Raw genomic sequence first — 15,225 nt, forward strand, 5'->3', positions numbered from 1 at the left:
GATCCACATGCATGCATTTGGTTCATGTCGACATAATTGACCTTATTATTGTTATTATATTTGGACAAGCAGACCTTGAGCACACTCATTGTAGGACTCATCCCTTTCTAGGTTCGTTTTTCTTACCCCAATCAATGAGGTCATTCTGTCATTGTCTACTGTTGAAGCTTTTGAGTCATCAAAGTCCACTAATTGCGTATTGCCTTTTCCAATTCTTATCTTTTGGAATCTAATAATCACATTATACATGATATTTTATAGAATAGTATAATTTATTATTTTGTAATATTTTTTACTGTTACTCAGTTTATGAAATCCATCACAATATTATTTTGTAATATTATGTTAAGATCATTATCGATGTTTGAGAAGATGGGACCAGAGGAATATCCTTGAACAGAAGCAAACACAAGTGAACAAAGTTATACAATACAACACTATTTTGAATAGGAGATGGTGGTTGATTTCTTCACATCACCGTCCCATTTTCTATAGCATCTTCGTGGAATCGACTTTTGTCTGATCTTGTGGTACAAACTTTAAGAAATAGCAATTGGATGGTTCATTTGATTTTTCTAAGGATCATGTTCAATCCTAAAAGTTAACACTAAAACATAACATAATATCATCTAAATATTAATATATATGTTTCTAGGAAAAGTATAGTTAAACAAATTTAGCGTATAATATACTCGTTCCTTACATAATTAGTCCGATACCTTTTTTCAGTAAGGGCCCCCTATTTTTTTTTTGTTTTTTCATATTTTGACTAGAAACTTAATTTTAATTTATTATTTAAATAAAAAATATCCCAATTTGTTGAGATAATGTTTTCTTAATAAATTTTGAAATTTTAAATAAAATATACGTATTGTTATTGAAATATTATGTATTACAGTTTTCCAGTTTTACAATTTTAATAATTGTTGCTGAAAATATTTATTGTGAATTGCTGCAAAACACATATGTAAAGTTCATGTCTTCTACTCATTTCTTGGCAACTCTTTTCATCATTTTGAATCTAAAGTTCAGTTTGACTTGGAAAGAAATAGAGTATCTTATTTAAAATAATAAATCTATTGCAACTTTAATATTATTACAGAAAAAGTTATTTTTCGATGGAAAATTAATGACAGACAACATTATGTCGGTAAATTGAATTTATGGATGGATTTATTGAAGGATTTGGCAATGATTCCTTATCGATGGATATATTTGTTGGTAATGATATAAGTAAATTATTGGCGAATATATCCACCGATAATGCCGTATACCGTCGATAAATGTTATCAATCATTATCGAGAGAATATGACCGTTGGTATGTGCATCGAGTATATGAAATCAGAAATTGGGATTTTCCTCTCCCAATTTCAATTTGACAAATACCCTTCTTTTCCGATATTCAGAACTTCTCCTCCGTAGTCTCCTTCTTTCGTTCACTACCCCCGACCTTAACCATCATCGCGATTCAATCTTTACTACTTCTCCATTGCAGTTGAAGTCTGACATTCCCATTCTTGATTTCTTTTCCTCCTAATCGCAATTTTTTCCTTTCTCCATTACACCTCTGTCGTGGAATGAAAGTGCACATGAGGAAGCTGGTGGTTGACGTAAGAGCTTTCATTCTCGTGAAGAAGGCTATTCGAAGGGGTTGCGTGACGAGGGTGTTGCCAATGAGTGTGTGTGTGTGTGTGTGTGTATATATATATATATATATATATATATATACTACCTGTTCTGGTAAAACATTAAGGTTTACTTTAGAAACATGGTGAGTCTTACCAAGAGTGGGATTGTAAGGTGCAACATCAACGTAAAAGAAATGGTCCATGCTACAACATTTTTGAGTCTATCACTATTGAGGTTGCTTAATATGTCTAATGTTATTGTTGCCAATGGTCTGTTGCCACTGCACAATCAAGTACAATTATAAAAATAAAAATTACTTCTCAAACATATTATCTAATATATTATTTTCAACTTTCCATTACATCATTAGATTTCAAATTAAAAAGAATTTTTATAATCAGTTAGATGGAACTAAGGATCTTGCCCAAGCAATCTAAACAATCTATTATGGGAAGAAACTATTCGTCGATAATGTTCATTATGCAATCCTAATCTCAATCAATCTTCATTTAACAATACAGAAAAGGTTTTAGGGTTTGTTTCCTCATCTGATTGCCTCTCCAATGAGAATGGCCTTGTAAGGACTATTTTTTTCTTCTACACCACCACACAACCCAACATGCCTAGAAAACAAAACATATCACATTGATAGAGTTAATGATTGTAGGTTTAGAGACATAATATGTATTATTGCTATTGTATTTGAAACTCCATTTATTTAAAGGATGTTTTCAAATTTTGATGATAAATCTTAAACATTTGTTTCCTTCAAATATTTTGTCCAACACTTTAAGTAGAGTATCATTTTCACGCTTAAGAGATTCAATGCATTTAGAGTCTTTTGCAATTGTTGTGTTATCTACCAACTTTTTACTTTTCAAAACAATTTTTATCATTTTCTCTTATTGAGAGAGTTTGTTTTCCTTCCAAATTGCAAACATTATTTTTTAAGGATTTTATAGCGTTCTCAGATGATGTTAATTAATTTTTCAAAATATAATTTTCTTTTGAAATCCTTCTATTTTGTTTCTTCACTTTTTGATATGTTTTTGTTATTTTTGTAGACTTTGATAATAATATGTAATAGCTTAAGTGACTTAGTCTAAGTTAAAGAAGTTTACCTCATTGTTAGAATGTTTTGATGAGCTTTCAGTATTATTAATTTCTTCTTTAGTGTTGTCTGACAAGTTTTCATTATTGTTTGTTATTAGACAGATATTTGCTTCTTTTTCTTCAAACTTAAAGATGTCTTGATCTTCTCAAGTGTTGACAAGGGTGTCTCATATGTCTTTAGCCCTCTTTAGGTTATTAAATATTGTGTGCTCTTTTGCAGACAAAGTACACATTAGTGAAATGCGGGCTTTGGAATTTAGAAAATACCTTTGCTTTTATTTGGTTTTCCATTGACTTCTCACTATACGCTTTCCTTCTTTGTCAAGAGGTATATAATTTCCACTCTCGACTAAGTCCCACATGTCAATGTGATAGGATTTAAAGAATGTAATCATTCTCTTTTTCCTAGTAGTCAAACTTTTCTCAAGATCATTTCCTTGAGTCATGTTAAGAACTAACCTCGCAAGGTTAACTCTCACACCAACTGAAATTACAAGAAAATACTAGAAGGAGGGGTTGAATAGTGTAATGGAAAATCTTTTTCACATATAAACGTTTAACAACCTTGGAAACCACAACGTTCAGAGAAAGAGTTTTTTTTCAAGCGTTTAGCAATACTACTGCAGCGTTTAAGAAAGTCAACTCTTAAGGAAAATAACATGTGATGACAAGAGCATTTATCAATGGTTAACTTTGTAAGCAATTGCAATGTTTATAAATAAGGTATTTTGTAAAGCTAAAACAATAACCACACAATTATTTTATATTTTTTCACTCAATTAAGTTATGTCCAGTTCTTCTCTAAGAACTCTTAAAGAGTTCCATTATAATCTCAACAAGATTACATGATCATTTTAATGTTATATTCAAATGAGCATTTTAATGTGTGTTTTATGTTGACATTAGTTCTTTATTTTGTTTGTTATTTAGCTTTTGAACTTTAACAAACAAAGTTCCTTAATTCTTCTTACAAATTTGTCTATTTTTTTTCATCAAATCATATGTACAAGACATAAGACCAAGCATATAATACGAAGTTCATCAAATAGTCTAAAGAATAAGAATGGTTTTAATATGAAAAATGATAAGCGGTGTGTGTTTACATGTGTGTATGTGTGCAAACCTTCTAATATGTGTTTTATGTTTGTTGAAATGCACCCATGAATATTCTTATTACCATATGGTGTAACCATTATTCATTGTTTATGCTTATTTTGCTCAATAAAGTCACAATAACAAAGGTTAATGAAAGGTAAAACGAAAAACATCAATGGTGACAATAATCATTCATGTGTTAATGTTCTTAATGGGGAAAGGTTTTATATAGAAGTTTATATCTTACAACGTTTATATTAAAACATAAATAAGGAATCAAAAGAAATGTGATATGCCTTAAGTCCAATCAAATTTTATTATTGTTGTGTGATATTGAATTATTTCCTTTCAAAAGAGAAGTCAAAAACTCCAATGTATTCAAACCTTCCATATCAAGCTTCTGGACAATGCACATCAAGCGATGCAGTGCTAAATCAATGTGATGAAGCAATGAAAATCTTCAAATGTCAATATAATGGAATCAAGTTGAAGAAGAACATGAGATAAAAATAATTACTCGAGTGTTATATAACCTTTTAGTATTCTTTAGCTTCTAAGTATTTTTTTGTGGGTGAATGCAACCTTTGTAATACTTCACTTTGTAAAATAACCCAATGAATGTAAATTGCCTTTTCTTTAAGAGTTTTCTTGTTACATGTTTTGAGTCCTTAGTATGCTCGTTATAACTATGAGTAATTTGTATGCTCGTTATAACTAGTTAAGAGTAATTTGTACACTCATTATAACTAATGATTATTTTTGTACTTTTTCTAATCATTAATTTGATTAATAAAATATCTTAAAAAATTGTGTCAAAAAGAGAATTAGACACAATCTATATGTTAGAGTAAATTGGTATAAAATTATTTTATATTGTTTTTGTGTTACTTATTCTTTAAGTAGTATAACCTACTTATGTGTGAGAAGAATATAAAACTATTTGATCTCCTTTACTAATTTTATATATACCACACTAAAACAACTAATTTCATATATCTCCACTTTTATTTAGAAGATTATAAATAACTATGAAATAAAAAGAAAAATATTAACAATAAGTGGAGTTAAGAAATTATAACCTCCTTAATTAAAGATAATGATAAAAAAATGTTAAATTTTTTTTTGGTGCTAAAAAGAGTTAGCTGATGACGCTTGGTAATTTTTACAATACTTTTGTAGAAGATTCTAAGAATTTTTAGAAATGTCTTCAAAAATATTTGCTTTAGAAAAGTAACTCAATTTTTTAAAGATTCTAAAAAATTTCACTTGAAAGAAATATTTAGTTTCAACCCTTTTAAAAGAAATAACTTTTACAATTAATGTCTATTCTACATAACGAAAATGGCAAGACAAATGAACTCAAAAACTCCATAACAGAAAATAATCACGAATAAGCAACTTAGATGTTAATTAGATGATGTAAATATCTTTAAAATAAAAATAGTTGGCAGAAAATGTTATTTTTTAAGTTTAAATTTAAAATTTGAATTAAAAGCATAATAGTTTGAGCGGAGACTCAATCTTAAAGTGTTACGTTGAGAAAAGTTTTCACGCATTACATATATTACCTAACTCTGTTTAAGTATACATTATTTTGTATCATATTTTTAACTTATTCATTAATTTTAAATATTTAGTATTAGTAACCATAATAATTTGAAAATAGATGGTCTGGTAAGAAGCTTTGTACAACCAAACATATACTTCAATTTCTAACGTGATGCTGAAAGAAGATAAATATCCAGAAAGAATCTACCAGCACAAGGGAATAACGAAACTATTACATGAAGCCTAATACCAGTACTAGTGCAAGTTACTCATTTTGTATAGTTTATAAGAGTTGGCTATTAGTACTAAACAAGTGGTGATTCCATTGTGAAAAATTAGCACAAAAAATGACAATGAAATGGGCTCCAATATATTTATAGAGAAACAACTTCGGTTCATATAAAGCCTAAATGAAAAAAAAGGGTAACACACAAACCAGGGTGATACAACGTTTACAGAGCTTCATTAAACTTGAGGGAAAATAGCTGAAAGGGAGCAACACTGGATGCTCTGGAGTCAGGGAAAATTTATTTCGTTGTCATCTTCTTTCTCATTACTGTCATCATCATTGTCATCATCATCATCTTCATAGTCTGATTCCAAGTAATACCTAACATGTTCATCTGATTCTAGTCCCAAGTGATCCCTCATGGCCATGGCTTCATCTGACCCTGATAGTAAGTAATTTTTAAGGACTTCCCGGTAATCATCAGGGTCGTGCCACCAAGTTGGGGTATTCAGAATGGCCTCCTCCAACCAAAACTCGCTGTCCTCATCTTCCTCTTCTTTCGGTGCCGTCAGGGTATTGTAGATTAGACCACATTGATACATGGCATTCTTCAGTCGAACACTCTGAGATCCACCGAATAGATACCTGATATAGTCTCTAGCTAGCTTTGTGATTTCCTCGCCAGTGATGATATAAATGTACTGCAAAAAGCATATGTAAGAAATGAGGAATGTCATGTCCTATTAACTTCTAATCATTTTTCATGTCCAAGGTGACTCTAGTATCAGAAGTTTGCACATGGACTTCTAGTGCAAACTTAAAAGCCTCCTGCATTCTCAAGTACTTCTACAATTACCTACTTCTATCATTATTCTGCATCATACACCAGTGCAACTTGTAGGTCTTCTTTCATTAATAATACACATCACAATATGATTTTCTTTTTCCTCATGTTATTCCCACCTAAACTTAAACTTCCCGTTTTCATAATCTTCATTTTCACACCCATTAAAAAGTAATACTAAAGAGTTGAGCTGAATGAAAATCAACTTATTTGTGCACACATGACACATCAAAAGAGAGAGAGAGAGTACCAGAAATATAAAGCCAAGGGTCGCTAAAAACACTTGGAGATTTTCTTCCAACATCCCAGCAAGGCTTTCATCCTCTGAATCACCAGAGCCATCAGGACTACTACCACCACTGCCACTGTTGCCACCTCCTCCTGGTGGTTTGTCTCCCCCGTCACCACCACTGTCATAATATTCACCCTTTTCAATTTGCCGCCGTAATACATCCTCTATTGAGTTTTGACCCTTGAATTTTCCTATAGCTTTCTCAATAGATTTCCATGGGGAATTCTGATTACATTTATAGTGTCAGTAAAATGTACGAATATCCCAATCAAAATATATATAACTAGTAGAGTAGTTCTCATTCATTTCCCACAGATTCATGATAGACAAAATTAATGACTATTTTGGGCTTCAGATGCATTGAAAAGAAGAGAGTGGCTTCTACTCTATTCTAAATGTTTGGTCTACAGCTGAAAATATTTTTGAGAAAACACAGCATCCTGCAGCTTAGCTTCATCACTTATTAACACAATTCTTTAACTAAAATAGTAAGTTGCAGTAACTTGATCGGGGATTTCGATTCGTGAAAAGATCATGTATCCCAACTCTTTGATTACACTCCATCATTTCATATGGATACTATATACATGTTTACATTAAACCTTAGCATATTATGACATTCTAACAACAACAAACTAAAGCGAAAGTCAAAATAACGTGCAATACCTCTTCATCATTTCCCATCATCCCTTGTTCACCAGCTAAGCAAATATGCAGAGGTTTCCGAGATTGTGAAATAAGCCGACATTTCAGGCTAAAAGATTGTCTTGCTCTTAGGGTGAGTAGAACACAAGAGCAAGGACCAAAACTCTTTGGTAAACCGTATGGTTTTGAATGAAGCTTGTGCAACTGAGATATATTTTTCAGAGAACTCCCCGGCAGGCATGCAGTAACTTGTGCAATGTTCATTTTTGTCAAACAGCTCAGCTACCCCCGAGTTTCAAACATAACATTCTACAATTTCACATAATCAAGCTTCAATTCAAATTGGTTCAGCAAAATTTTAAACACTAGTTACTACCATTAAACATGCTAACAAGAGACATAATGACACGTTTTTAGCATCATTTTCTACAAAAAATTGCACAACCTTCACTGTCAACTTCAACAACTTACCAGCTCCCATAACCAAAACCTCACAGAAAAAGAACATGAAAATAGTCATTACATAACGGCCCCCTTCCCTCCAAATAGGACCCAGAAAACAATTAACAACAGTTAGGGTTTAAAACGCAGCTTAGAATGTATATCAAATCAAGCTAAAATTGAAAAATAAATCCCTACCACTAACACTTTTTCTTTTCATGACGTGATTATTAAAACAAATTCCCAAACAAGTGTAAGCTCATAGACACTAGCATTTCACATAATCAAGCTTCAATTCAAATCGGTTCAGTCAAATATTTAAAAACTAGCTACCAGACTTCTAAACATGCAACAAGAGACACAATGACATATCTCCAGAATCATTTTCTTCAAAAATTTATAAAAAAAATCAAGCCCAAATCTAAAAATAAAAAAATCCTTCCACTAACACTTTCTTTTCATAAAGTGATTATTAAAACAAAACAAAATCCCCAAGTGAAACATGTGGAACTAGTTTTCTGACAAATGAATAAGATAGGCAACATTGTAACACGCATGTTTAGCACCAACAATCAAAATTCTTATACCCAAAAACAATATCAACTCAAGACAACTATTTCTCCACAAAAAGAGCAAATAAAGAGAAGAACAAGGAATGAAACATGTCTTGAAGGAACGAAAGAAACCGTTACCTCAGTAGCGAAGCATCTGATGGCACACGCTGCTCGCTTTGTTCTTCTCGTCTCATCCACTGATACTAGAGAACGCATTGTCGTTTGGAGAAGGTGAGTGCCGTCGTTTTGTACTGGGTCAAAGGATAAATTACCCAAGTAGATCATGGGCTGATGAGACCAAGGCCTCAGGGTTTTCTTTCTCCACCCCTATCGGTATTTGAAAGACAAAATTGACCCTAAACCTATTTATATCATCTTGAAGTAGTCCGAAAGGTATGTGATTTTTTCTTATTGTTCAATATTTTGGAAAATATTATTCGGCAATATTTTAAATTGTGTAATATGGAATTGACGTGCGGATAGGGATATGAATGGTAAAATGGGTTATAGTTTATAGATTGGTATGCTAGTTCATCCACATTAGGGTTGGTCAAATTGAAATTTTCATAATGACAACCTATTTCGGCTTAACTGGCTAAATTGGGAGGAGTGTTGCTCCCTCCACCACCCAAGTGTTCCTGCACCTCTCCACTATTTTTATTTATTCCAAAAATATTTTACACATCTCCACTATTTTCTTTTATTCCAAAAATATTTTACACATCTCCACTATTTTCTTTTATTCCAAAAATACCCTACACTTCCCCACTATCCTTAATAATCTTTCTCTTTCTCTCTCTGCATTAATGGAACATTTATATTCTCAACCATCTTTCTCTTTCTCTCTGTATTAATGGAGCATTTACATGACTCAGATTTGAACTTGTGATATATTGCAAAATGTAAAATAACTTGAATATTATTTACATGACTCAAATAACTTGAATAAATTATTTAATTTATTAGATAAATAATATAAAAATATTATTAAATACTTAAAATATAAAAGAAAAGTTATTCGTTAAAGATTTGTAATTTATTTAGTTATTTCGTTATTATAAAGTTAGTATATAATAATAATATATTATTATTATTATTTACTATTAATATTATTATGTTTATTATTTTGTATTTGCATCTAACTTTTAAGTTTATAAAGTGGAAGTGATAGAAACACTAATATTGAAGTTTCTCTGAATTTTATATTTTGCAATATATCACAAGTTCAAATCTGAGCCATATGAATGCTCCATTAATGCAGAAAGAGAAAGATTATTGAGGATAGTGGGGAGGTATAAGCCTACAATTTTTTTTAATATATATATATATATATATATATATAAACAAATAAATATTAAAAACATATTTAATCATATAAATATTTTTTAAGCTTTTAATGGATTAATTAATGTTTTTAATTAAATACATTAAAGTAATTATTATATTTACATGTTGAATTATTTTATTATAATTAATAATTAAAACTTAATTTGTAAGTTTTAATAAATTAAATTATATGCTATATTTACATCTTAAAAGTTTATAATATAAAAAAATATTTTTTAAATAATTTTTTATTTTAATTTTTAAATGTGTAGCATATTTGGGCTGTCTCATTTTCGGCCTCCCAATTGGGTGTTGCTCCCTCCACCACCCCAAGTGCTCCTGCACTTCCTAACTATTTTCTTTTATTCCAAAAATACTCTACACCTCTTAATTATTTTCTTTTATTCCAAAAATCTAGCTTATTTTTATTATAGTACGTCAGTTTAGTTACATCTATATTTTGTGGGTCAAGTCATTATTCATTTTGTCACTTCCTACATGAGAACGAGAGTGTTTCTTTAATAATAAAGACTTCCAAATCCAAAAGTCATTTACTTTATAAGTAGTGGTTCAATTGTGCAAACAATAATAAATTTTTAGATTTGAACTTGTATAAGTTTTTTTTTTCCTTTTTTAGTGTGTTTTTAATATTATTTATTGAATTAAAAAAAGTATTTAAGGGAAAGCTACAAATGATCTATAAGGGAGACTACAAATGTAAGGGAGGTTACAAATGATTTATAGGGGAGACTATAAATGTCTATAGGAGAGGTTATAGGTGGACTGTAGGAGTGACTACAATCGATGAGGTACGGTACAGGAGTGAACTAACTCTTTTCACTGTAGTGTTTATAGTACGGTGATGCTCATGGTGTTGTTCATGACTGGGATAGTCATGATGGTGGTGTACTATGGTGATAATCATGGTATTGAAGATGCTTTAGTTTATGTTATATAGATGATAATGTTACTACAATGGTTATAGTAAGTAGTTAACATAGATGCTAATGAATGGATAAACCAAGGATCTATGTGTGAGATGTTAAGGATGACATCAAGGGTTAGAGATAAAGGATCGATGATCGAAGTTCGGGGATCGATGATCGAGTAATTCATTGTGATTAAATTGTTTATGTTATAGGATTAGAAACTCTATTGTTATTACTATTATGTATGAGGTGTTTCATTTTTGTTGATATAATCAGTATGTTAATATCTTTATTATGATTGTTTTATTGGTAGTTTACCCCATATGTGTTTATGTTTGTGTGTTTATGAATGATATTATCGGCGATGATCGTATAATGTGTTATACGTAAGCAAATGATATTGCAGATGTTCTAAAGGCATGATAGATTCGTGAGATTACGGAGAAAAAATTTGGGTTTCTTTAAAGAGTTCTTTTGGTATAGACTTTTGAAACAATGTAATTATAGTTGATTTATTTCCTTATTCCTTTTAATTACTTTTGGAATGATGTAATTGGACAAGGCTTTTGGAACTACTATATTTTGAATAAATTATGTATGTTTAAAAGTTAAAGTTTTTTAAAAATATGTTTTCGCTTTAAAAAAAAGTTTATAAATATTCAATTTTTGTAAACTCGTGACATCCCAGAATTTGGGATGTTATACTAATTGTGAAAGGCTATTCATAACAAGAAGGCATTGACTACACTGAGACCTAGGCTTTTGTAGCTATGTTAGAACTCATTCGTATTCTCTTATCATTTGCAGCGTTCAACAAGATTAGACTATGTCAAATGGACGTCAAGAGTGCATTTCTAAACGACGATACTAAGGAAGAAGTATATGTAGAACAACCTCCGGGCTTTGAATTTCCAATCAATCCAACATACGTCTTCAGACTTAACAAAACTCTATATGGATTAAAACAAGTCACCAGAGCTTGGTACGAAAGGTTAAGTCTCTTCCTTATCAAGAATGGTTTCACAAGAGGTTAAGTCGACACCACGCTATCGAGGAAGAATGCCAATCAACAAGACTTCATTATCATTCAAATATATGTTGATGACATTATCTTTGGTGCTACTAAAGAGGAGTTGTGCCAAGACTTCTCTATCGTGATGCAAGATGAATTTGAAATGAGCATGATGGGTAAGCTAAAATTCTTTCTCGAACTGTAAATCAAGTAATAAAAAGACACAATTCATATCCATCAGACTAAATACATTAGGGAGCTGTTGAAGAAGTTCAAAATGGATGAACCAAAGGAGATAAAAAATCCATTACATCCAACAAGTAGAGCACAAAAGCACAAGTGGAGGTTGTCACTTCATAAGAGGAAACCTTGTCTCGTGGTTAAGCAAGAAGCAAAATACATATTTGTCACTCACTATTGCTTACAACTGTTTTGGATCAAGAGTCAACTAGAAGAATACAACTACTTTGAAGGTAAGATCCCTATCTATTGTGATAATAATGCAAAAATAAGTTTATTTAAGAACCCTACATTGCATTCACACGCAAAGCATATTAAGGTCAAACATAATTTCATATGTGATCATGTTAACAAGAGTACTGTGGATTTATAATACGTAAACACAGAGGATCAGCTACCTGAAATCTTTACTAAACCATTAGTCCAAGATAGACTTTATCATATAATCACCATTCTTGGTATGAGAACCGTTGATTGAATTTGACTCAACGGGTTTAGTGTACTTTTATAATGTCTAGAGACAAACGTCAAAGACTCATCATCTAAATGACGTCATATATATAACATCATCATAAAATAAATCGTCTATAAAACAACTAAATACATGCATACGTGGTGGATAATACTGAGTTATCTCTAGAAGTTGTCTAGGACTTCCAATATCTCTAAATGAGAGGTCATCATACTTTAAAATCTAAATCTTTTGTTAAATCTTCTCATCATCTCTTACATGTGAATCAAGCCATTACTTCTTAGTATCAACCCTTCATCTCTCTCTTCCTAGAGAAGACAAATTCTCTAACTCTACCACTCTTTCAATACTTATACGCTGCACCAGTGCTTCTTTCCAAAATATCTCGGTCCTCAAGAGATACAATATCTCTTTCCAAATCCAAGTCGTACAAAGTGCATTAAATGGACAAGATAAATCACAATCGGCTATGAATAACATTCCACTATATTTAAAGTTGACTATACTCCTCTCATTCCCAACTTATTTAGTCCTCTGAAAAACCTAATCTCTCACTCTCGCTTTCATACTCTCTCGAATGCTCTCTTCAACTCTTGAGTTCTCATGAGTTTCATGAGAAATGGCATCGAAGTTGAGAACGTGTTTCGTATAAGAACATAAGTGTGTAAGTTCAAGTATAAATAAGAGTTAATTCAAAGTTTGATTGTCAATCCCTACCTATATATTGTTTTAGATCTACACCATTGTATTCCACCTTTAATATTTTACATATGTCAAACACACAATGTATGCCTTCTAACTTTTCATAATACTTTCAATCCTCATCATCCAAATTGATTAATTCTCGTAGATGCTCAGTGTTAGGTTGGCTAGTCCAGTATAGGAGGAAGTTGGTTAATTGTGAAGGGATTGAGGGCGACTGCCACACTTTGGAAAAATGTCGATTCCAACTTTGTAAGACAATTGAAAAAGAAACAATAAGCCTCGACTTGCAATGTTCTTAAGGGATACTCGAGTTGACTTCTTGGTAGCTTGGAATAGAAACAAATAAAAGAACATGTTGCTTGTTGGTCGCATGTTTAAAGTCCCACACATAATCTGGAATGCATGCAAAACTGTCAAACCATTAGGATATAGCAAGTAGAGCAATACATTCAATAATAGTAACACTTCCTTCTCGAAGGTTGTCAAAGGGAGGCACAAACCTATTTTACAAAACAAAGTATTGTAGAAATAAGGCTTAATTGCTTTCTTGGTCCCCAAATTCAGCATTTAGTGTCTCGTTGGTACTCGCTTTTCAAAACGTCTCTATTGAGCCCCAATGTGGTATAATTGCACCAATCAAGTCATGTCCGTTAAGTTAGTTGCAACGAAGTTAAATGATTGGTGTTGTGGCAAAACACTAAGCTAAAGTGGAAAAAGAAATTTTTTAAGGAGCTTAGGTGGGTGTCCTAACTGTAGTCTTCTTCTTCCTTTTAACATAGTGTCTTCTTCCATCTTTGGGAGGTTGTTGATGAAGTCTTCTTCTTATCTTCTTTCGTTCGGGTTCGTTGTTGCGCTTTGGGGTGGGGTTGGTTGTTGCACTTTGGGGTTGGTTGTTCCTACGAAGTGCGCTTTTGTCCTTGTGCGTATCTATTAGAAACCTTTGAAACCTAAATCGTCGTCGCCATAGAGACCACCCAAACACGAGCCTCTGCCATCGTGCCATTAACAACGGTGAGTTCATCTTCTTCGCACCCAGAAGCTTTTCCTTGCACAAACATGATAGCCTTCTCCATCAAAAATTCTTCGTGTCATCACCTGAAACCTAGAAAAAAACACAAAAACATAAACCCATTACGAGTTCATCTCTTTCTCGTGCAACCAGAAATAAGAGAAAACCCCTAATTCGAATCGCGACTTCTCCTCCATCAAGACTCGCATTCATCTTCACTAAGATGAACCAACCTGTGAACCATGCCGATCAAACACAAAACCAAGAAATTTGAAAAGCAACCAGTAGATTGTGCCACCATGAGCTCATAGCCAACGCTGCACGTCTTCTTCTTCAACCAACAAAACCCTAATTGCAAGCCATCACGAACTCACCAAGCCTCGATCAAAAATCCCCAAATTCCCTTTCTTTCATCAAACACCCTAATTTTGTTAACACCTAATTGTATTAATTAATTTTTTTTCTTCAATTAAAACCCCTAATATATCCAATTTCCACGTAACTAATGTTCTATCTGACACGTCAATCTGATATATCCCAATTAAATGCCACGATACCAATGATTGCACAACACACATTCACAAAGAAGTCAATGTTATCAATTTAAACACTATTAACCAGATAGGACTTGATTGGTGCAGTTATACCACCTGAAGACGTAATAGAGACGTTTTTAAAAGCGGATACCTACTAAACTTTAACCACTGAATTTTGGGACAAAGAAAACAAGTAAGTATAAAAATAACAAAAATAATCTCGTAGTTAACCTTCTCATCTTTGCAAACGAGTTTGTCAATACACATGACTCGATGACGATATCATCGAATCCTGACTTCGTCAGATATTATAACTCTTTAAATTTATTTACAAGTTTAGTGGAAAGTTATTCATTGATCTAAAAAAACTATTTTGGGTTTAGCCTAAAAATTAAGGATTGAATAATCCATTAAAATTAGGCTTCTCAAGTCTATGATGACTATTTCGGACACAACACTATGATAAAGTTTCAACTTTTAAAATTAACAATACTTAAATATAATTATTAATCCTAAGATTATTAACCCTAAGAATATCATCTAAAGAACTTGATATCAAAACAACAATAAAACAATGTCGTAAAAAGTTGTAAATTGTGTTCTAA

General features: G+C 31.8%; 1 protein-coding gene across 1 annotated transcript; it reads right to left on the reverse strand.

Annotated features, from left to right (window-relative positions):
- Positions 1-5,734: 5,734 nt before the first annotated feature.
- On the reverse strand, positions 5,735-8,681 carry LOC108335069 (uncharacterized). Its single transcript, XM_017571002.2, has 4 exons — positions 8,530-8,681; positions 7,418-7,705; positions 6,710-6,976; positions 5,735-6,316 (listed from the first exon to the last, which is right to left on the reverse strand). The coding sequence occupies exons 2-4, from the start codon at positions 7,658-7,660 to the stop codon at positions 5,903-5,905; spliced, it is 924 nt and encodes a 307-aa protein (XP_017426491.1). The 5' UTR covers positions 7,661-7,705; positions 8,530-8,681; the 3' UTR covers positions 5,735-5,902.
- Positions 8,682-15,225: the final 6,544 nt, after the last annotated feature.

This window comes from Vigna angularis, chromosome 10 (assembly GCF_016808095.1).
Source record: "Vigna angularis cultivar LongXiaoDou No.4 chromosome 10, ASM1680809v1, whole genome shotgun sequence".
NCBI lineage: Eukaryota > Viridiplantae > Streptophyta > Magnoliopsida > Fabales > Fabaceae > Vigna > Vigna angularis.

Coding starts and splice junctions, on each gene's coding strand:
- LOC108335069 (XM_017571002.2), bottom strand. CDS start 7,660: ATGAACATTGCACAAGTTACTGCATGCCTGCCGGGGAGTTCTCTGAAA. Junction 6,977..7,417: donor TGATGGGAAATGATGAAGAG/GTATTGCACGTT, acceptor AAATGTAATCAG/AATTCCCCATGGAAATCTAT. Junction 6,317..6,709: donor CCCTTGGCTTTATATTTCTG/GTACTCTCTCTC, acceptor TGCTTTTTGCAG/TACATTTATATCATCACTGG.